General features: G+C 33.1%; 1 protein-coding gene and 1 long non-coding RNA gene across 2 annotated transcripts; both read left to right on the top strand.

Moving 5' to 3' along the window:
- Window positions 1–1,650: 1,650 nt before the first annotated feature.
- Window positions 1,651–12,824, top strand: LOC131163982 (uncharacterized). Its single transcript, XR_009139192.1, has 3 exons — window positions 1,651–1,990; window positions 6,118–6,165; window positions 12,573–12,824. It is a non-coding gene; the product is annotated as an uncharacterized LOC131163982 (long non-coding RNA).
- A 3,492-nt stretch (window positions 12,825–16,316) lies between these two features.
- LOC131163981 (protein TUNICAMYCIN INDUCED 1) lies at window positions 16,317–19,415 on the top strand. The gene is made up of 3 exons (XM_058120849.1): window positions 16,317–16,627; window positions 17,091–17,435; window positions 18,384–19,415. The coding sequence occupies exons 1-3, from the start codon at window positions 16,508–16,510 to the stop codon at window positions 19,200–19,202; spliced, it is 1,284 nt and encodes a 427-aa protein (XP_057976832.1). The 5' UTR covers window positions 16,317–16,507; the 3' UTR covers window positions 19,203–19,415.
- The last annotated feature ends 2,998 nt before the right edge of the window (window positions 19,416–22,413 follow it).

The following is a 22,413-nucleotide window of genomic DNA, read 5'->3' as shown; positions in this document are numbered from 1 at the left end:
TATCCCATTTACAATAATGTTAATTACTTTTGGACTCAAAACCTTGACTGTATTGTAAATGGGATACATACATATACACACACACATCATCGCCTTGAGATACTCAAACCATTTGATAGATGACCTGACAATTTGAGATGTCCCTCCCTTATCTTATCTTCAACAAAATATGTTCCTTTTTTTAAAATGACTGATCTTATACCTTTCATTTGGAACTTTTAATTTAATTTTAAAGATATATATATATATATATATATAAAATATAAAAATGAATTATTTAAACCAATATGAAAGTATCCTACGAGGCTATGAAAGCCTTTTTGGCATAGGGAATCAAATTATTTGAGCATCAGGAATTTTATGAGGGTTTATATGGAATTAAATTACATTTTGATCAATTGACTCATCTTCTCCTATGCTAAAAGTTTAAGGGTCACTAGATTGTTCTAAATAATCTAATAATTTAGGACATAAGCAAAGATATTTATTCTATAAAAAAAAAAATTAAGGTGAAAAATATTGAAACAACAAAATAACAACAAAGCAAGCCTTAGGTTCTACTAGTTGAGATCGATTACATTAATCCCTTTTTGTTAATTTATACGATCTAGAGCATTTTCCTCTACTAACTTGAGAAGTATTAGATCCCTTTTTATTATCTCATTTCAAGTTATTTTAAATCTACCCTTACCCCTTTGATTATCAGTATTAGTAACTAGCTCACTTCTCTTCACTAGCATACTGTTTGTTCTATATTTCAAATGTCTAAACCACGTAAGTCATTCCTCCTTCATCTTATCTTCGACTAGTGCTAAGCTATGTTAGTTTCTTAATTTATCCTTCAATGTTATACCACTCATCCACCTTAACATTCACATTTCAACACCTTTTACATTTTAGATATGTTATTTATTAGTTATCCAATGTTTTGATTCGTAAAGCATGAGTGGCCTTATAATCGTTCTACATTTTTTTTCTTTTAATTAGGCTATTTCACGATCACACAATATTCTCAAAATACTTCTTTATATAAGCCGACCTTCTTTAATTTTGTGTACTACATCCTATTCAATTTCACCTTATGCTTACATAATATATTCAAGGCATTAAAATCTGCTAGTGTTATTAATTTCTTGATCACCAAATTTATTCTTTTCTCCAATATTCCTCCTGCCATGGTTGAAATTATATTTCATATATTCTATCTTATTTATGCTTACCATTTTTAAAAGGTTGCTTTTAGTGACATACAAAATTTTGTCACTAAAGGGATACAATTAGTGACTGAATAATCATCATCACTAATTGTTGACTTTTAGTGATCAATATATTGTGTCACTAATAATAGAATTTTAGTGACAAAATTATGTCTGTCCCTAAAACTTTCACCACTGAAAGTCAAAATTTTGTGCGAATTAGGGTGCCAAATTTTTTTTGGCATGACATTTGATCATTAGCGAAGAAAATGAGTCATCACTAATGGTACATGTGAGTTTAAGTTAATAATGATGCTCAACATTTATCAGTGTCACCGCCGGTTTTTAGTATTAGTGATGGATTGAAAGGATCACTATTGTTCAACTCAAGTTTTTGTCATATTAACTAAATTATTAGTGGCAATTTATATCTGTCAGTAATTTTAGTGATAGAGCCTTGTTGGTCAGTGAAGAGAAAATACTAGTAATAGATCTCTATTCTTTCCCTCTGGAAAAGCTTCAACTCTCCCTTTTGTTGCCGCTGCGAGAGGTGTAACGCATTGGAGCTGTCGCCAGAAGTTCAGCATGCTCAGCTATAATGTGCCTTGTTAAGCTATGCCTGCTGTTGTTTGCCCTCCTCGATTCCCAATTTGATTTGTCCCTTCAGGTTACTCGCTGAACTAACCTCGCTGTTGTACGCCTTCTTGCAAGTTGAACCCTGATACCTTCACCTCATTTGATACCCCTTTGCCCTTTTTTGCTACCTGTTGATTGTGGTGGTTTTGACAACTCAGGTAAGTTGTTTTCTATTTCTCTGCCCTCTTTTGCTAGCACATTTATGATTTTATTTGTTATGTTGATATTTGAACCTCTCTTGCTATCACATTCTGGTTTTATTCACGACTTTGGTTTTCTTCTCTCTTCTACAATGTAAATGTTAATAGATCCCATTAATTTTTCAAAAACCTAATTTTTTAGCTTCCTAAAAATGACTCAAGATGATAGTTTAGTGAGGGTTATAAAACCTCTCTATTTTTTTCGTAGTTCTTTTGAATTCTTTTGAGTTTAGATGATTAATTTAGTGACTGCTTTTGATTTCTTATGTGTTAATTCTTAGGACAGCACATTGTTGACCCTAAATACACACTGGATTTGGACTAAAAAATGACTGGAAAAGTTTCTTCAACGTAAATATTTTGCACACTTGATTGAATTCCAATTTAATTTGGTAGTTAAGTTCAAAGTTTTTTGTATTGTCACAGCTACGCAAATTTAAGCTGAAATGGATGATGAGAGTCTCTAAAGGTTTTAGATTTTGGCATGGCAGGACTACATGATGGAGAGCTTACATGGTGCCTTTGCGGCTGTGATAATTACTTTATGCCTTTGCACTAAGCCTATTTTCTCAAACAAACTAAACTAAAACAAATGTTCTTCTTTAACCTATCATAGACTTTAACCTAGCATGTAGGTTGGGATGGGCTACCTAGGAGTTTGATACTTGGATTTTATCTTAAGCTTTTGATATGAAATTATGGGTGAGCTTGTTTGGGCTTCCTTTCTTTCATTTCTTCTCTTTCTTTTCTTTTCTTGCCCTTTCTTTCATGCCAAGAAAATAGAGCCAACCTGGATTTGCTTACTTGGGTTAGCCTATTTTAATTCAAGTTTCATTAGGGTTAGTCCTATTGAAATAAATCCCAAACTAGGACATGAAAAGGTCGTATTGAACAAGGCTTAGGTGGGCCATGTTTTAATGAGTTTGATATAGGCAAACATATGTAGTGTAGTATAGGTTGGTCGTCTAATGAACTTGAAAAAAGAGGACAGTAAAAAGAACTCTCATTTGAACAATGTTCCAAAGATACTGGTGAACCCACAAATGCATGTTTTGGGATGTATGCACATTATCTGACCTCATAATCATTATGTTCTTTTTATATATATTTTTTATTTTGTATAATAAATTTCTAATCAAAATATTATTTCATTTTTATGTATGTATCCATACAACACTAAATAATTTTGTATTGGTTATTAATCATAATAGATTCAATAATCAATTCCACATGTTATCGGTTTTATTTACGATTAAAAATATTTGTATTTTAACTATTCTTGAACTATTCAATATATGGACAACTTAGGAATATATGCATCTACGTTATATTCATTGCTCATGCTTTGTTCATTCTTAATATATATTTTGGTGGTGTCTTATCGCGTTCCTTGGGTGCATAGTGGAGCACGGTGATGACTTGTTAGTGCATAACTAGTAAGGTATTTACCAATCTCCATATCATGTACTTGGAGAACCATGGGGAGATGCTGTGGAAATGCAAATTGAGAATGAACAAAGAAATTGAGTGATTAAATACAATGTAGATGCTACATTCTTAAAAGGGATAAGACCCTTACCCGTCACCAGGAGGTGGTTGATCTTAGAATTCATGATGCATTCCTTATAAAATTTTAGCAAATACGATCAAAATCTTTTGTTTGAACATGTTAGGCTACCAAGCATGGACAAGAGTTAGATGAAGGCACGTGGTAGATTTTTGTTGAAATACATAAAAGATGTGAAGGATTTCATTAAGTTTACACATGCTCGTGCCGACAAAACTAATAGAATGAGGTGTCCTTGTAAAAAAAAAAATGCAATAATAGAGTGTTATGGAAAATTTACTTAGTTAAAAAGCATTTGTTAAACTATGGCATGGATAGAACCTAACAAGGTGGGTGTTTCATGGTGAAAATTATAAAGTCGTGAGTGATGATGACAAGGATGAAGATTAGGGGATCAATATAGGAGGTGATGATATACGTGTCGATGGGTTAATTGAGATGTTAAATAAGTTGCAAAGGAGGAATGTCATGGAATTGAGGATGGGAATGCACTGCAAGATGTTTCTCAATCAAGTTCATCAAGTTTCTTTCCATATGATCCAAGTGAATTAGATCAAATTGGCTGACCATTTTGTTAATCTTGTGAGGGATGCACAAATAACTCTTCATTTGAATTGTAAGAAGTTCTCGAAATTGAAGTTTTTGATAAAGTTGTTCTTTTAAAGGACAATGCATGATCTGACTTAAGAGAGCATTCAACATAAATTTAGGACTAGCTAAGGTGACATTACTTGATAGTGAAACACTTCCAAAGTATTTCTATAAGTCTAAGGAATATATGCGAGATTTTGGTCTTGGCTACACTCCAATTCAGGCTCGTAGGTATGAATGCGCATTCTTTTATGATGAATTTGAATATACAAATGAGTGTCTTGAGTATGGTGAACCAAAGTACAAAACTAGTTGTAAAAAGGGTAAAGAAATTCTGTAAAAAAAGCTATCAATGTCCTCCATTGACACTGAGATTTTAAAGATTATATATGTTCAGAAAGATTAACGGAGATATCAGATGACATAAAGAGAAATGTATTCGCAAAAATAATGTACTTAACCATCCAATAGACTTGTAAGCTTGGGAGAAGTTTGACAAAATACATTCATGGTTTGCTAATGATTCTCGCAGCATCCTTCTAGGTCTTACCTTAGATGGTTTGAATCCATTTGACATGAAACACCTACACAACATATGGCCCATGTTGATGATGTTGTATAATTTGCTACATTGTAGATATATGAAAGAACCATTTATTTACATGTCTTTGCTCATTTCTAAATCAAGGGCACTTAGTAATGATATTTATGTATACTAGCAACCGTTAATTAATGGATTGAAGGAGAGATACATTTAGATTACATGTGTTAGTGATTGTAAATGGCCTTTTTTTTTCTTACAAAAATTTGTTTGAGTAAAGCACAAAAGGATACCTGGCATGCCCAGTGTGTAATAAGGATTTGTATCTTCAGTTTTGAAGGATGGTGGAAGTTATGCTTTATCTGTCATTACCATATCTTGCCACATAGATATTCTTAGAGGACTTGTTACAATAAACTATTAATAGTAAGTGTGAAGAAGGTTGTCACCAAGGCTTGAGTGGGAAAAATATTTTAGAACAATTGAAGTTGGTCAAATATGTCAAATTTGGGAAAACATCGTGCAACAGAAAAAGAAAATGTAGCATGATGGAGTTAAATTGGACAAAGAATAGTATCTTCTTTGAGTTGCCTTACTGGCAAAGATCTTTTAATACGTTACAACTTGACATATGTGAGAATGTCACTGGAACCTTGTTGGATATTGAAGGGAAGACAAAGGACAATGCAAATACTCCCTTCAATATGGTGGAGATGGGAATATGACGTAAGTTGCACCTAATTCATAATGGTAACAAGCTTTTCATGTCACTAGAATGCTGCACATTGTCGAAAGATAAAAGAAAGTTTTTATGAGTGGTTTAAATAAGTGAAATTCCCTTGTAGATATGTGTTGTACATATTGAGATGTGTAAGCACAAAGGATGTTAAAATGCTAGGGATGAAAATCCATGATTGTCATGTCCTTTCACAAAGACTATTGACAATTGTTCTGTGTGGATATTTGAGTGGTGATGTTTTCTTAACATTTTGGGAATACTTTTTTGAGAGTTGTGCTCAAAGAAATTAGAGTTAAATGTGCTTGAAAGGTTGTAAAGGATATTGTTGTTATACAATTCAAGTTTGAAAAAATATTTCTACCAACATTCTTTGATGTTATGGTCCACCTAGCTATTCATTTACTAATAGAGGCCATTATAGCGAGACAAGTGCAATATCATTGGATGTTGAAAGTGATATCAATGATAAACCATTTTGCATCATATATATAAACATATATTTGCAAGAGTTGTAATTTTATGTAAAATATACAAGTTCTTGTTCACCCTAAAGAGCTTTGCATGCAATAAAGCATCACTCGAAGGGTAAATTATTTAGACATACATTGATAGTAAATGACTCATATTTTGCTAAATGTTTCTTGAAGATATTGAGACGAGGTTCGCTCGTGAAGAGTGAAATGCTGAAAACAAAGGTAATAGCGAAGACCAAGAACCAATCAATTCCATATTCATATAGAATGTGTGATTGTTCTGCGGGTGATTATATGATTTTCTTAATTTTGAAGACTTGGCAAATGTACATTTTTACGTGCTTAATAATTGTGATGAAGTTGTTCCATATATTGCGTATGGAATATGCCAATCTCTACTTAATTTTTGTGCTGTGCATGTTTACATGAATGACATTAACATATTTCACCATATATAGTGAATATAAAGCTAAACTTGAAAAGGAAAATGCAATAAATATTATAGAAAAACATAATAAAGAATTTTTCAAGTGATTTAGGGAATATGTAAGTAATTATCTTTATAAAAGTAGTCATTACTGAAAATAATTCAAATTTTCATAAACATGTAACTTCTTCAAAGTTATATTTACTAGATGAAACTCATGTACAATAGTAAAGAGACCATGAGAACTAAGGATTTGTATGCATTGGGATATCACCTTGATCGACAAGTTAATCACTATATTAGTTGCATTATTTGAGGGATGAGGTTTCATACTAAGGTTACTGAGGTGTACAGAAGAACCTAAAATGGTGGCGTGATTGCGCTAGGAATTGAAGGAGGTGAGAATGTAAAGTATTTTGGTGTCTTAAATGACATAATTGAGTTAAGTTATGAAACAAGTATTCTTGTTCAAATGTGATTGTTGGAACATTAGCAATAAGAAGACTAGCATACACACTGATGCTTACTTTGCTGGCAACACAAGTAGAATAAGTATTCTATCTTAAAGACACAAAATTTAATAGTAATTGGTATGTTGCACAAAAAATTAAGCCCTGAAGTTCTTAAGATATCACAGAAGTAGGAGATGAGGAAGAACATACAATGGAGGATGTTTTCAACAAGTTAAACCATTGGCAAGTGGAGTTTCTCAATTTGATCCAAGTTTTGCCTTTTTAGACAACTTTGACTTCAACATTCATAGAGAATAAGTTGATCCTATGAGTTGAATAGGATTAATGTAGAGGTAGGACAAGTTGGGGCTAATAAAGTTTAGACTGACAAAGTACATGTTGATTCCATTAATCATAATGATAATGATGTTGAAGATGTAGCATTTCTAGACTATTGTACATAAGAAGAGGAGAAACTAGAGAGTGATGATGACATTGGTATTGATGTGTAACCATGTGATGCGTTTCACGTGTACCTAAGTACCATAATTCCATAAAAGTTACTTGTAAGGTTTGCTTCTATTATAGTTATGGTACCACGAGATCTCAAATGCTTAAGGCTAGCTTAGCTTGATCTATCAAAAAGTCTAGTGCCTATGACTTTGTTGACACAGAAGGCATATGTGGCTTCTCCTCTTCCAACACAAACAACACCTGTGGCTCCTTTGAGTTGACCAACCATGTTTGGTGTCCACTAGGTAGGGAGCATGATAGTGATCTACTAATGGGGGGAGTAAGTGTTGGTAAGATTCTATCAATATAATGTCATTTTTTAATATTTAAATTTATCATTTGATATATATATATATATATATATATATATTATTAATCATCAAAATCTATAAGCATATAAATCACTAATTAGGGTAAGCCATAACTCAGCAAAGAACAATAGGTTATAGTAGCATACAGAGACAACATAACAAAGGATTCGCATAAAGGTATCACCCAACTACATTGCACTAATTGGTGATTGGTACAATGAGTGAACATATGAGGTAGGCATCATTTGTTAGCAATTTGCGCCGGTGATAGTTTTTACTTGGCCACATGCAACAAAGGAACAAAGACTAGTCATGTATAAGCACATACTAGTAATATAATAAAAATTATTCATATGTTTACTTGTATTCTTAAAATACCACACTTCATTTATTTATTCTCTAACAGTTTATGTTTCCTATAGGACTCCTTTGACATTGATATATTTATGACACCACACGTGAGGGTTTTGGTAAGCAAGAACTTGTATGCTCGGTTTAATACTTATATGTTTAATATGTGTAAACATTTTAGTGGGTAGGTGATGCTAAGCAACATCCTTATGAAAATGAAATTATTTATTGAAACTTTCATAAACCCCAATACCAGGTGATGCATTTAAATTCTTTCATTCCTAATGTCTACCTTGTATTTCATTAATATAAAAAAGACATGAACATGAACCGACCTTTGGTTCAGCAAACTGACCCTTTCCTCGGGCACCCGAACGTGAAAAACAACTTTTTCACCTGTGTCTGTTCGGGCACCAAAACTCTCGGGTTCTCAATTTTTACTGCGAGTAATTGGGATTAATTAAGGGTAAATTGATTTTAAAATTCATTAAACAAATTAAAAATCACCCTATATACTCTATTTTTATTCCTTTGAAAAATCACCCTTGGTATCTTGAGTTATTTCATATAGTTCGTACGTGCTTATACTCTCATATAAGTGTATTGATTTTTTATTTTAGTGAGAGTAAGCCTAGAGGTCTTCCCCAGTGATTTAATTCATAAATTCATTTGTGGGAAAACCTTCTTAAGCTTGCGAGTCTTTGTACTCTCATTGTAAGACTCAAAAGCTTGTCTTGTGTTGTGAAGAAAAATATTTTTGACAAGCTTATTTTTACAAATATCTTTTATGCTTAATATTTTTGAAAAATATTTTTGAGATATTTGATCATTTTATTGGAAATCTTTGAAACCTTATTTGTGATTGAGATATATTTATACACATTGTTTCAAAGATCAATTGATAATACACTCTTACACTTGATTGCTTAGTGACATTAACTTGAGTGTTATTACACACGTATTTGCACGAAACTTATAGTTCTTATATTATTGATGTGCATTAGTTATTGCTTGTGCGTATTGGTATATATCTTTTTGTGTACAAGCATTTTATTTGCACCCCAAATTTGAGCTAATTGATTGTATTCCAGGCGTGGACCTGAAGAGGGAGACTTGCCTAGGTAAAAGTCCCTAATTGGTTTTGATTCGGTTAGGAAAGATAAGTGTACCATCTTGGTAAGGTGTAGTTATAGGTTGAGGTCAGCCCTGTTAATTGACCTGATTGTAAATGGTACCGCTTTACCCGTTAAGTAAGCCGTAGTGGAAGTCCTCTTACTTTTGAGCTCGAGGCGGGGATGTAGGCAGTATTGGTCGAACCCCGATAACATATAGTGTGTGCACTTTACATTTTAGCACTTTATATTTATTGCACATGTATGTTATTTTCAATTGTCTGTGAATGTTGCGCATGATTTTATTTCCGTACATTATATTTATCTGCGTATTTGAAATTGTATAGATAAATCCTAATTTGTGTATGTACTGTTGCTGGATAATTTAACTTAGGAGATAAATTTTTTAAATTTCCAATTCACCCTCTTCTTGGAAATACACCAAAGTCAACATATTTTGAATATTTTTTATTTAAATAATATGGACAATGTTGATATATTTTTTAAGCTTATTTACCACCTAGTTATTCTTTTATGTATTGTTAGACTTTTTGCGTGGGGTATGTGTGTGGGAGTCTTCCCTGATTTTATGCGTTTATTTTTGAAATATTCTTATGTGAATACTAGTCAAAGAATTAAGTTTTCTTTTTTATTTTTTCGGAGAATCAAAAAGACACAAGCCTAATGATTTTTTAGCTTTTCAGAATTGTATTAAAAAGATAAAAAATAAAATATTTTTTTAGTTGTGAAAAAGTAATTTCTTTATAACAAGAATTTTACCAAATAATTACACAAAAGAGATCTTGTTTTTCAATTTTTCAAGATTTATAAAAGAATCAAGAATTTAGAAAAAAAAATATTTTCAATTTTGATGTACAAATTTTAGAAATTGAAAAAGTACGTGCCATTTTTGTAATTATTTGAAAACTTGAAGATAAAAAAATAAAATTATTTTTATCTTTCATACCATTTGAGTCGTCCCTCTCTTATCTTATCTTCTATAGGAGCTATACCTAAGTTATCACGAATATGTTCATTCCTTAATTTATCTTTTATTGTTATACTACTCATCCATCTAAGCATTTTCATCTCGACAACTTTTACTTTTTGGATGTTATATTTCTTCATCGCCCAACATTCCGATTCATATAGCATAACTGGTCTTATAACTGTCCTATAAAACTTTCATTTTAATTTTAAGGGTACTTTACGATCACATAGTACACTTGAAGTACCTCTCCATTTTACCAACCTACTTTAACTCTATGCATTACATTATCTTCAATTTTTCCTTTAACTTGCATAATATATCCAAGGTATCGAAATCTACAAGTGTTATTTATTTCTTAATCATCAAATTTAACTTTATCTCTAATATTCCTTTTATCATTACTAAAATTATTATAATAACTCGAAAAAAAATTTTAGAAAAACTAAAATTAAGAGTAATTAGTAATTAATTAATTAAACATTATTAAATTAATATATTAAATAAACAAATAAAAAAGACCAGTATGAAAAGAAAAAAAATTAATTGAAATATATAAATAAATATGTATATATATATATATATATATATATATATAGTTTATTTGATGCTTCTTCAGGAAGCAAGAATCCAATTTCAAATTGGATTCTTCACTTCCTCTTTTCTCTGCATCCGTCTCTCAACCTCTCTCACTCCTTATCTCCTCCGTGCTCCTCCTCTCTCTCCTCAATTTTGGCGACCGAATGAGCACCGATCGAAAAACAGAAGGTGCCGCTAGAATCCTACCTTTGCCACCGATATTTCTATTGGAGTGGATTTGTCGTGGGAGCGACGTAAGCACCATACCTGGGTAAGGCAATTTTTATCTAATTTCTCAATTTTTTTATTAAATTTGCTATTAAATCAACGATCAGGCACCACCACGGGGTCCTAGTCGCGATCATCGTCATTTTAACATGAGTAAATTTTCAATTAGGATTTTCCAAGCCTCACTCTAAAGCGAGAGTGAGATTTGGAAAATTTGACAAATTAGTTATATTTGAGGGTATAACTGTTTATTTGGTATTTAAGAGTTTAAGAAATATTAAAATAGTATTTTATTTAAAATTAATTTAATGAAATTAGGATTTTTGATTCAGGGTCCGGGTGAGCGCCGTAGGTATTTTTCGAGGTTCCTGTTGGTGTAATTCAAGAAATCAGGTAAGAGGAAAAATACATATTAAACCAAAAATTTTTATGAATTTAATGAAAAATGAATTGTGTTATATATAAGTGTATATGTTTCGGTATGAGTTTAAAATACTAACCATTTAAATTATGTTTTTCTGAGTTTAGGGCTGTTTATTAGATACGTATATGCAAAAATGAACTGATAAAAGTGAAAAATATTTTCAGGATAATTATGTAAGAAATGAAAGGTATTTTCAGTATATAAACGTTAAATGTTGGTTGATTTATTTTGCAGGTAATGTATGAATTTTATTGTTAAACTATGTGACATGAGATTCTGTGTAAATCTATGTTAAATGTATGAGATGCAGGTTAAGTAAAGTATTGTGAATAAAACATGATATGAACTATATTGTCTGTGTATGTTAAATGCAACCATGTAAATGTAAGATAACTGAAAATAGTCATGGTAGTAAATCTAGCACGTTTTTACGTAGACTAATTGATGATAACTAAAAAAAGTTGTAGTAATGACAGTTAAAAGGAGCTGTAGACTAATTGATGATGGTTAAAGACTAGCTGTAATACGAACGAAATGAAATGAAAATATTATGTAATGACAATGAAATAACAATGTAATGAAATGACAAATGTGAACAATGTAATGTAGAAGATCACGTAAAGCAAAATGCAATGCAATGTTTAAGCTATGAACATGAATAGAAAAGTATGATTGATTAATGACAAAGAGAATAATGTATTATGATATTAGAAATACCTATGTACGTAAAACATGTTATGATTGGGCGAGGCGTACTCTTCGCCTGAGGGTTTGCTAAAAAAGACGAATGTGCTAGTAGTTTCAGATGTGGCAATAGCTGCATAATGTACTAGGGCAGAGAGAATCTACTTGTATGGGCAGGTAGATTTCCCTATCCTTAGGGCCTTTGTCGATAAGTTATTGTTGAATTGTATGAGTACAAGATTAATTTAATACGTGAGGGCTTACTGAGAAAGGTGAGTGCCCTAGTATGCTTTATTTGTGACCTTAGGGTTGCCTAGTATCAGAGTAGAGAGGTGCTACTTGTATGGGCGGGTAATCACCCCTATTCTTAGGTAATCTCGTGGGTTAAACCTTTGTATGTGATTGGTAGGTTCAAAGAATGATTTCAGTATTATATTAATGGTTTGCAAATGATATTAAAATGATATTTATATACCTCATATTAGCCACACGCTATTTTAATATATTATTTCTTCCCTTACTAAGATGTGTCTCACCCGAATATGAATTCATTTTTTCAGGACCTCTTCGAAATCGAGTTTAGAGAGCTCAAGATTTTGTAGCATTTTTGTGAAGTAGAAAGAGAAAATGATATATTTTTTATGTTAATTTTTAAATGTATAAATTTATGTTTTCTATTCTATGTTTTGAGTTTTTGGAGATAGGAATGGTTGTGAATACTGAATGTTTATGGGGATATTTATATATGTTGAATACGAGTGGATGATTAATTTATTATGGTTGTTAGATAGAGATAGTAAACTCTGGTATTATATTTGTGGAGTTTATATTTATGTTTTCCGTTGCGTATTGATTTGTGGATTATCAGGTAAATGGATGGATTAGTAGCACTCTGAGCCTATGTAGAGGGTCGGGGCGTTACAATTACATTTCATATATTCTGTTTTATTTCTACTTATTCTAAAACCTCTAGATTCCAAAACTTCTCTCCATAAGCTTCTATTCTGTCCCTAATTTCGTCAATTAATACAATATCATCTCCAAACAACATACACCATGGAACCTCGTTTTGAATACTTTTAGTTAATTGGTCTATCACTAAAGCAAAAAGATAAGGACTCAAAGCAGATCCTTGATGTACACCTATGATAATTGGAAATTCTCTAGCTTCTCTATCTATAGTCCTTACACTAGTCATTACTTCATAATTCACTATTTTTTTCAAAAAAAATTAAAAATTAATGAAAACAAAAGGAGTAAAATAGTATATAAACATTTTGAAAACTAAACGAAAAGATTTAAGCGGAAGGAAAAGTACTTCCAATTATTTAAAAATGATTAAACGTGAATTATAATGTTTTTTTTTACATATATACCCTTTAAGTGTTCATTTGTTTTGAAAAATGAAAAAATATTTTATATGAAGTTAATTTTGGGTTTTAGAAAAATGACATCAAATAACAAAACCCCCTTCATAGTTGTATATATATAAATTATAGTATGTACTAACGATTAATATATATTTCATAGCTATAATATCTGGTTGGTGATCATTTTTTGGAATCCTAAAATATCATAAGATAAATTGTGATTATCAATTGAAAATAATTCTGTAACGACTTGCTAAAATTTTATATATTTATATATTAAGTTAAACTGCGCAGATAACTCTTGATGGAATAAAACATCAACCTAAGAAGCTGAAGTCAAGTATTCATATAAAACCACAACCATATATTTACAATACAATACTAGAATACTACATCATTTCCTGATCTCACGTATAGAACTGAATACGGCTATACAAAAAGTACTCTCCACCTCAAATACTCACTCTTCTGATAGGGCGGTATCGAAGCTCATCTACCTGCGAGCCTGATATGCTCGCCTAATTAGAACACCTGAAAAATATTAATTTAATGGGATGAGACGACGCTCAGTAAGATGAAATATGCTATTGCTTGTGTGTGACAAATGAGTTATAATACTATCAAAATTTGATTCTATATAATCATGTATAACTGAATCTGTAAATACGGTACAAGATAATATGAACCACCCCCCTTTACCCAGATTGCTTACATACTCGTATTACTAGGTTTCTATTCATATTACTTCTATTGTACATAAGTATACTCCCTTTCTGTAAAACTGTATGTACATAATAATAATTGAAAGCTTCCTTGGATAGATAATTGTATGTCATGATTTAACCCCTCATGACAGGGTTGTGCGGCCCGTAAGCGAGATTTATCACTGGCTGGCCTACCAGGATAAACCACTATACTCCATCAGTCAGATCGACCCTCCTCAACCCATATTTTATGGGGAGCCTGTCCACAACATAGGCACGATCGACTTATATACTACGTATTATCTGAATATGTGGTTGCACTCTGAACTGTATATAGCTACAACCATGCTCTGTAAATTGTATTTGTAATAGTCAATCAGAGTCTGATACTATATAGTACATTTCTGTATGTAACTATATGTTTTATCATGATTTTGTAATAGCTGTATTAACCGCCGAAATAAACTGTATTTTTATAACAACTATATTTTTGAAATTAACTGTAAATCTGTATGCCATTGTACTGTAAACTGTATAATCATGATATTCTGAAATTGCTGTAAAACATATCTCCTGTTTGTATATTCTATCAAATATAATCCTAAAAATTACTGTAAAACATGTTTCTATATTATATCTATATTCTTAAGCCACAATAATTTAAAACATAATAAACATAGTTTATAAACTGTATAAATTTCTACTGTGAATAGTAATCTGATAAAAGTGTATACTTTATATTAAAAACATACTAGAATTGTCTACCATAGCATATTTCCCTTACATGATTTCTGCTAAAAAATCCATTGCTGAGACGAGTCCTTTACCCGCAGGGTTCTCCACTCAACACCCTGAAAACTATATATATTCCAAAACAAAATATCACTATTTTCTTGCGTACTACATTTCCTACAACTGCTGAAAAGTCAAACTTTGATAAAAAGACCTTACCCTGAATCTGAGATGAAATCTAATTTCATCCCACCAATGATCTGTTTTGACAGACTTAGGGAGAACTTCCCCAAGAGCATCGTGGTGGCATCAGATCATCGATCCAGCAAACGACGGGGCCAAAATCGAAGAAAAAGGGAAGAGGAACCGTAGGGGAGAGGAGAGAGAGCCTCCGCTAAGTTTTCTGCGTTAAAAAAATAAAATAAAATTGAGTTTAGTACGATTTATACTGTGAGCTTCGTCAACGAGTCACGTCATCTCGTCGACAAGTCCGAGAAAGAGGTTCGTACTAACGCCATCTTCTCGTAGACGAAATTCAGAGCTTAGGACCTCTCAGTATCTTCTCGTTGACGAAACATATTCTCGTTGACGAAACATATTCTTGTTGACGAGACCCTTTTGTACCTTCGTCAATGAATCCCCTGCGTTCATCGATAAGGTCATGGGTAATTTTCTTGGGTTATTACACATTCTTTGTCTAATCATATTTTATCCACCAACCTACATTGATTCATAGTGTAATAAAACATGTGTTTAAAATTAGAACATATGAAATAATAAAATAATAAATTATATAAAAAATAAATAAAACACATGTTGTTCGCAATTATTGACTAACTAATACGTTCACAAATAAGTTCTAATTTTTAGAAACTAGCTTGCTTGTAATTTTCGAAAAATCTTATCATGATTTATGTTGATCCCTTTTAAAAATTTTAAACTTGATAACTAAATGTGATTTAAAATATCAAAATCTACTGTTACTTATTGACTAATTAATACGTTCAAAAACAAGTCCTAATTTTAAAGAATTAACTTGAATCTATTTTTTAAAAAATCTTATCATGATTTATGTTTGTCACTTTTTAAACTTTTTAACTTGATAAATCTTGTCAAGTTCTACGCTTGTCCCTTTTAAAACGTTAAAATATAATAAGAACCATGTGACGTTCTATTTTCGCGGGTTGGTTATTAGTCTAGCACGCCGAGGGTCTCCTGATCGAGCCCGGGCGACGGCATATTTTTCTTGTTTTAGGTTGCTCACGTTTTTTTTTTTTTTTTCTTAATTCCCCTCTTTAAATCTCCCGCGTTCTTTTCGCTCTCAAAACGATGTCGTTTTTTTTCCACGTCACCAGTCCTCCACCACATCCGCGCGAATCATCTTCGCCCTGCGCATCACTTCCTACAATCCCATTGGTACGTTCTGTTCCACGTCAGCAACTCCGAACCTCCGCCACAAATCTAGAACTCTCTCTCTCCCCCCCCCCCTCCACCTCGCAACTTCCTTCTCTCCTGGCTTTATTTACATTCCATATTTAAACCCCTCATTCCTCGACTTCCCAATCAAAATCAAAATATCCATTAGAACTCTTGATTTTTCCCACCCCGTCCCCAAGTTTTTTCTCGAGAAAAAATCCAGTTTTCCACCCAGAAAAATTTGTCTCTTCATCATTTCTCCTCCGACCAAGTATGGCCTTCCCATCGCTCCACCTATTCACGGCAGCTCTTGTTTTCTTGGCGTTTTTTGGCATGTCCAGGGCCCTGATCTCCAGCCCAGATCTCAATCCTCCGTACCCTAAAGCGATTTCTGTAAGTTTTTAATCTTAGTTTACCTTTCTGCTTTCTCAGTAAGAAACGAAAAATAAAATAAAGATATATAGGACCATATGCAAATATATATATCGAAGTCGCCAGAACGAATAAATGGTCTGTTGGCTTTGGTGGAAAGTTATCCGTGAAATAATTTCCAGATTTTTTAAAGGCTGTGTCCATCGTTATTCGTGCTTTGTTGTGAAGCTTGAGGAAGTCTTATCTGTTTTTGAAAAGAAAAAAAAAATTTCTTTAAGTTTGGTCTTATTTTTTCCCGGGACAACTTTCCCCGGAAAACATTTTGCGCCGGAACAAACGGATCGTGATTTTTTACTGTTTCTTTTTCCCCTGAATTTCTCGGCAGCCGAACCAGTATTGCGCCGGAGCTGTCATGTTGAAAGCGCGATCACTAATTATTAGTGTTGTTATTGTTCTTTTTTATTTTTATTTTTTTAATTTTCAGGATTTGAAAGAAGCTATAGTCAAAGGGTTAGGGTTAGAAACGGACGATATCAAGATCTCTGGGTTTGATATCAGAGACGCTCTTGTGGGGCATTCGGTTGCGTATGAGTTCGACGTAGAGATCGACAATAAGGTTCTTCCATTGAAGCTGTTGGAGGATGTGAACCGATGGGAATATGTAGATTTGCCGATTTTTCAGGTTGAGGATTCTTTGACTTCAGATGAAGAGGATGGATTGGTTGAGCGAAAAGCAGAAAATGGTTTGCCGGTTTTGGCGCCGTTTCAGTTGGCTGGCCCTATGGAGCTTTGGATTCGGGATGCCAAGGATATGCGACTATCATTGCCAGTGCGTTATCTTATCTCTCTTGATTTATTTTGCTTTTGAGCTTTTATCCGGTTTTCTGATAATCTGCGTACATTGGACAACATGTGCGATGCTAATTTTGATGGGTTGCTCTGGACTCTGAAATGTAATTCTTGTTCCATTTTTTTGGGAAGTTGCATAGAAATAGTCGTTGGAAAAAAAAAAAAAAAAAATCCCTGAAAATTTTATTTACAAGAATTTTTTTTTCAAGACCAATCTTCCATTTAATTGGCATCAAGACGGCAGATTTGGGAATATAACTATTTGAGTGATAGGAATAGTATATCTTAATGTGTGGGCAGTTGTTATCATGTATAGTATCTGATAATTGGGCATGATCTATTTGTGTTCTACAACTTCAGATTTTGAATTTATCATCGTATTTGTACAAATGGTACTTTGAACTTGGAATGAGCATGAAAAAATTAATGATTCTTCTTTTATCTTTCGAGTTGTTCTGCTGGATAGTCGCTCAAGATCTTTGGTCTCTACTCGGACCCTTGCTCCCATTGGACCATTTGTATAATTAGGTTAGAAGAGTGCTTAAACTGTAATTCAACCCTTTTTAGTTCCCCAATTTCTATGTAGGATGATCGTGGAAAGAACAAATTGAATTGCTTTTGTCAAATTTAATTGAGATGATAAGAGGAATCTCATATGCCCGGTGATCTTGTATATTCTGGGGGCTTTATATGTTTACGAAGGATCCCATTGATTCACATTTTCGCACACTACATGAGTTTGAACATATCATAACTAGGAACCTCTATGACGAACTAATCAAAGTGTCCTCCAATTTGATTCACCTTGCAACTTTTCTCTTAACCCAATAAATGCAAAATATAAATGCTCGGGACTTAGTTTCATTTAATCTTGTTGGTTAATTATCTACAATTGATGACTGATTTTGGTGTTGCCTTAATACTACAGCATGATGTGGATGCTGGTGTCTTGAAGAAAGTGATATTAGCTGATGGGGCGGTCGTAACGGTTAAGGGTGCCAGATCAGTCAACCTGCGCCAGCCCCTTGATCTGCAGCTCCCTTTAAACAGAAGTCACAGTGGTTTTGCCTCTGGTCTCCTTACCCTGGCCGAACAACTCCGCCATGCTTCCCACACTCAGGGGGCTCCTCTCCTCTCCCTCCGCATTGTTGGGCCTACCTCCCTCACATCCCCTTCCTCGTCGTCGCCTTCTTCTAGCAACAAGCTCAAGTTGAAGCGCCTTGCACCAGGCCTAGTGGAACTATCGTCGCCATCAAAACCTCCCAAAGTTGTGGATGCACTCTCTACCATTCATCTTCAAGAAGAAGCCATAAGCATGTTGACGCCTGCTCACTTCACATCAATGTGGCCTTTTGCTTCGATCAATGGCTCAAACCCTAACTTGCTAGGTTTTGAGGCACTTCTTTCCTCGGTTCTTGGCCCCAAGGCTCAAAAGAAAGGTTCCTTCAGATTGTTAAAGGCGGATGTATCTGCTCAAACATTCATAAAGATAGAGTTTGTGGTGGAGAAGAAATTGAAAGAAGGTGACCTGCAAGGCTTTCCATCGTGGAGGACAAAGCCAGAAAGAGTAAGGAACCATTTTGAGGTGCTTGCAAAGGTTGATGGGGACAAGATTGTTCCAGAGAAAATAGTGCAGGTTAACCCTGTTATTGTGGAGGACACTGTGGCCCCTAGTGTGCTCTTGGAGAATGCCACCATGTCCACCACCCCCATTTTTTACCATCCCTTCAGTCCCTTTGCCTTGTAAATTTGCAGGAGGGGCATACATTTTTGGTCTTGTGACCGGACTGAAGTGAAAGGAATATGCATCTTTTTGTTTTTCAAGGTTTTGTAGTTCTGTACATGGATGACATTTTAAATTGGTTCATAATACTTTCTTATGAGTATGGGGTGGGGGGCACCTAAAACTGTAAAAATCGGAGATATGAAGTTATGAAAGGTTCATTTACTGTTATATCTATGATCTTGTTCATGGTCGATCTCTTTTCTTTGCAATTGTTCACAATTTTGATCAACGTTTGGTTTGTGAAATTTCTATTCTCAAGAATAGAGCAGAATAATATGAAAAATATAATTGATTACTTAGCGAAGGTGAAAATGTGTTTCTTCTTATGTTTTTGACATTGTTTAGCATTTTGATTTTGCTGGTTTTAATCCAACAACCATGTTTGTGAATCTGATTTGGGGAAGCTTTGGCTAGTCTCAATGATTCATGCTTCAGCCATGTTCATACTTTATACATTTACACATGCTGATCTTTGGTATATGACTTTACTAACCCAATCTAAAACACCCAAGGACCAAATCCACGTTTGGAGTTTATTTTGCAAATGCGAATTCCAGACATCATGTATAGGATTCATATCCAATCGCCTTTGAATGAACTGGATTCATCAGACCCAAATTACTCCACAGTTCCCCCCTACTTCCACATGCAAGGATGGAGATTGGTTTCGGAATTAGGTTCACTGTGAAACTGCAAGTCCTTAAATTCCTTTTTGTCTTTTGGTCATGAGTAGGAGCTGAGTGGGTCTCCATACTGGCCTCTTTAATCCTTAGGTTTAAGATTTAAGATTTAATCAAATGATAACCTCTTAACTCTTATTAGGCTCTACGAGGGTTGTAAATGAGTCGAGTCATTCGTGAACTACTCGATTGGTTTGCTCAAACTCGTCCATTAAGCTAAATGAGCCGAATTCAAGCTCAAAGTTTTGAACTCAACTAAACAAGTTGAAGTTGAATTGGTTCATACTTGTTAGGCTCATAAGCTGACTCATTTAATAGCTCGCCAGCCAACTTGTTTAACAACTCATGAGCTTGCTTTTTTATCAATTCATTTACTAATTTTTTAGTAACTTGTTAACTAACACGATATTAAGTTCATGAATAAACACAATATTTTAGTCACATTAAATATTTGATTTTAAATTTTTTTATTTTAAAATATATTTTTCTCAAATTATATTTATTAATTATTAATTAATTTAATTAGTTTAGTGGCTTGGTTTGTTTATTAGTTTGAAACGAATTTCAATCGAGTCAAGTTTAAACTCAAGTTCAAGTTTATTTATATGTGAAATGACCTTTAGTTGAGTCAAACTTGAGCTGATTTTCAAGTTATATTTATGTTAAATGAGTCAAAATCGAACAAAAAACTTTAAACTCGAGTCGAGCCTGACCTTACCATAGATCAACTCGATTAGACTCTTTTGCAACCCTAGGATCTACGAAGTTTATCTTGTTATTTGACGAGTTTAGCTTATCATAGTCTTCAGCCTAGCATTGGAGATCATTATTGTATTATCGGTCTTATAGGATCAACTTAAGATAATAAAGTTTTGATATTATATTTAGCTCATTAGCTCAAGACTAGAGTCCTTTTTAATATGTAATGGGTTTTGACAAAATAAGTTTGATCTTACTTTGGTTGCTTTGGCATCACCAAAGTTTATCACAATGGTAACGTCTATATTTAAGGATCCCATCATAAACTTGATAGAAATACTTGCATAAAAATTTTCCTCGATGAAAATAATCAATGAAAAATATTTTCCTCGATGAAAGGACCAAACAAAAAGAATAATTTGAAGGAAAAACACTTTCTAACAATAAACATCAAGTCAAAAGCATTTAACCTTTTTGAATCAATTTTATTCTTCAATATGCATTCAATCATAACAAAAAAATAAAATAAAATTAGGGAGCGCTTCTATGAAGACGACTTTAGATTTTGTTTAAAAATTATTTGGTCAAATGCAAATTAAGAGAAACAATTTGTACAAAATGAGACCGCCCAAAAAATTAAAACTCTTATTGACTTTTATCTAAATTTACCTAAATTTAAATTTAAGGTTCAAAATTTATATTCCCAATACAATGGTTGGTATAATTCTTAGAAAAGTTGATGATAATAACTAGGTGTATGAAATAAATTTAACTTTCAATCAAAGAAAAATGTGAAGAAAATGTTCGTATCCTGAAATCTTCCATCAAACAGTGCTTATGAAGGAAAATCCAAAAGTAAGGAAGTAGTAATAGATTAAGGTGAGCCATAAAGATTGATTTATGTTTACATTAATTTGGTACATAAGGCATTTAGAAAATCAGTATGTCTTGTTAGTCATGCCATATACTAACTCATTAACTATTTACTTACAAGATCTCTTAACAATTTAACCCTTACAAGCTCAAAATCACTTTAATAAAATGTATCCTTCTTTGTGAAATCAGTTCGATAAAAATGTATCCATTTTTGTAGGATTTGTTGGAGACTTCAATTTACCGATATGTTAGTGTACATGTCGTTACCCCCAAAGAAAAAAAAAATAAAATAAAATTGTTGCATGTGACAAAATGAGAAAAATGAAGTTAACTCTTACCCTATGTAGGAAATTGCAGAGTGTCAAATTTTTTACTAATAAATTATTTCTAACTCTGATTAATATAATATGTAATATATTCCAAGAAAAAGGAAAAATAATAATTAAATGAGAAAAATTCTCCCCATCATTGTGGCCACCCACAGATAATTGGTTTTATTTAAGTATCAATGTGACTACTCATATCATTAAAAAATGTAAAGGAGATTTCAACACCGATAATTTTTAAAACAAAATGGGTCCATTTGGATGGTAACGGAGATGTGTCTCAGGAGTCGGATTGGCTGAACGTTCAACTGATGTACGGAAGCCGTGTCTGCATTTCGGACTTTACCTGATTAATGAGACCTAGGGGGAGGACGCTGATCTGTAGGTTTGGTGCCGCATCGGGAGATCTGTAGGGCTTGTTGAAAAAGCTGGAGTTCCTATGTAATTTAAAAAAAGAAACGAAAATGTCATAGTATTATTATGAGGGTGTTTTGTCCAGTAGTGTAGTAGTCAAGCATGCATCGCGTGACCTAACACATGCTTAGCATGGTCGTACATACGAACATCGCTTTTCAACGGGCGCATGAGCAA

The sequence above is a fragment of the Malania oleifera genome, chromosome 9, assembly GCF_029873635.1.
Source record: "Malania oleifera isolate guangnan ecotype guangnan chromosome 9, ASM2987363v1, whole genome shotgun sequence".
In the NCBI taxonomy this organism is placed as follows: Eukaryota; Viridiplantae; Streptophyta; class Magnoliopsida; order Santalales; family Ximeniaceae; genus Malania; species Malania oleifera.
This window is presented reverse-complemented; position numbering and strand designations above follow the sequence as displayed.

Coding starts and splice junctions, on each gene's coding strand:
- LOC131163981 (XM_058120849.1), top strand. CDS start 16,508: ATGGCCTTCCCATCGCTCCACCTATTCACGGCAGCTCTTGTTTTCTTG. Junction 16,628..17,090: donor CGTACCCTAAAGCGATTTCT/GTAAGTTTTTAA, acceptor TTTAATTTTCAG/GATTTGAAAGAAGCTATAGT. Junction 17,436..18,383: donor ATATGCGACTATCATTGCCA/GTGCGTTATCTT, acceptor TTAATACTACAG/CATGATGTGGATGCTGGTGT.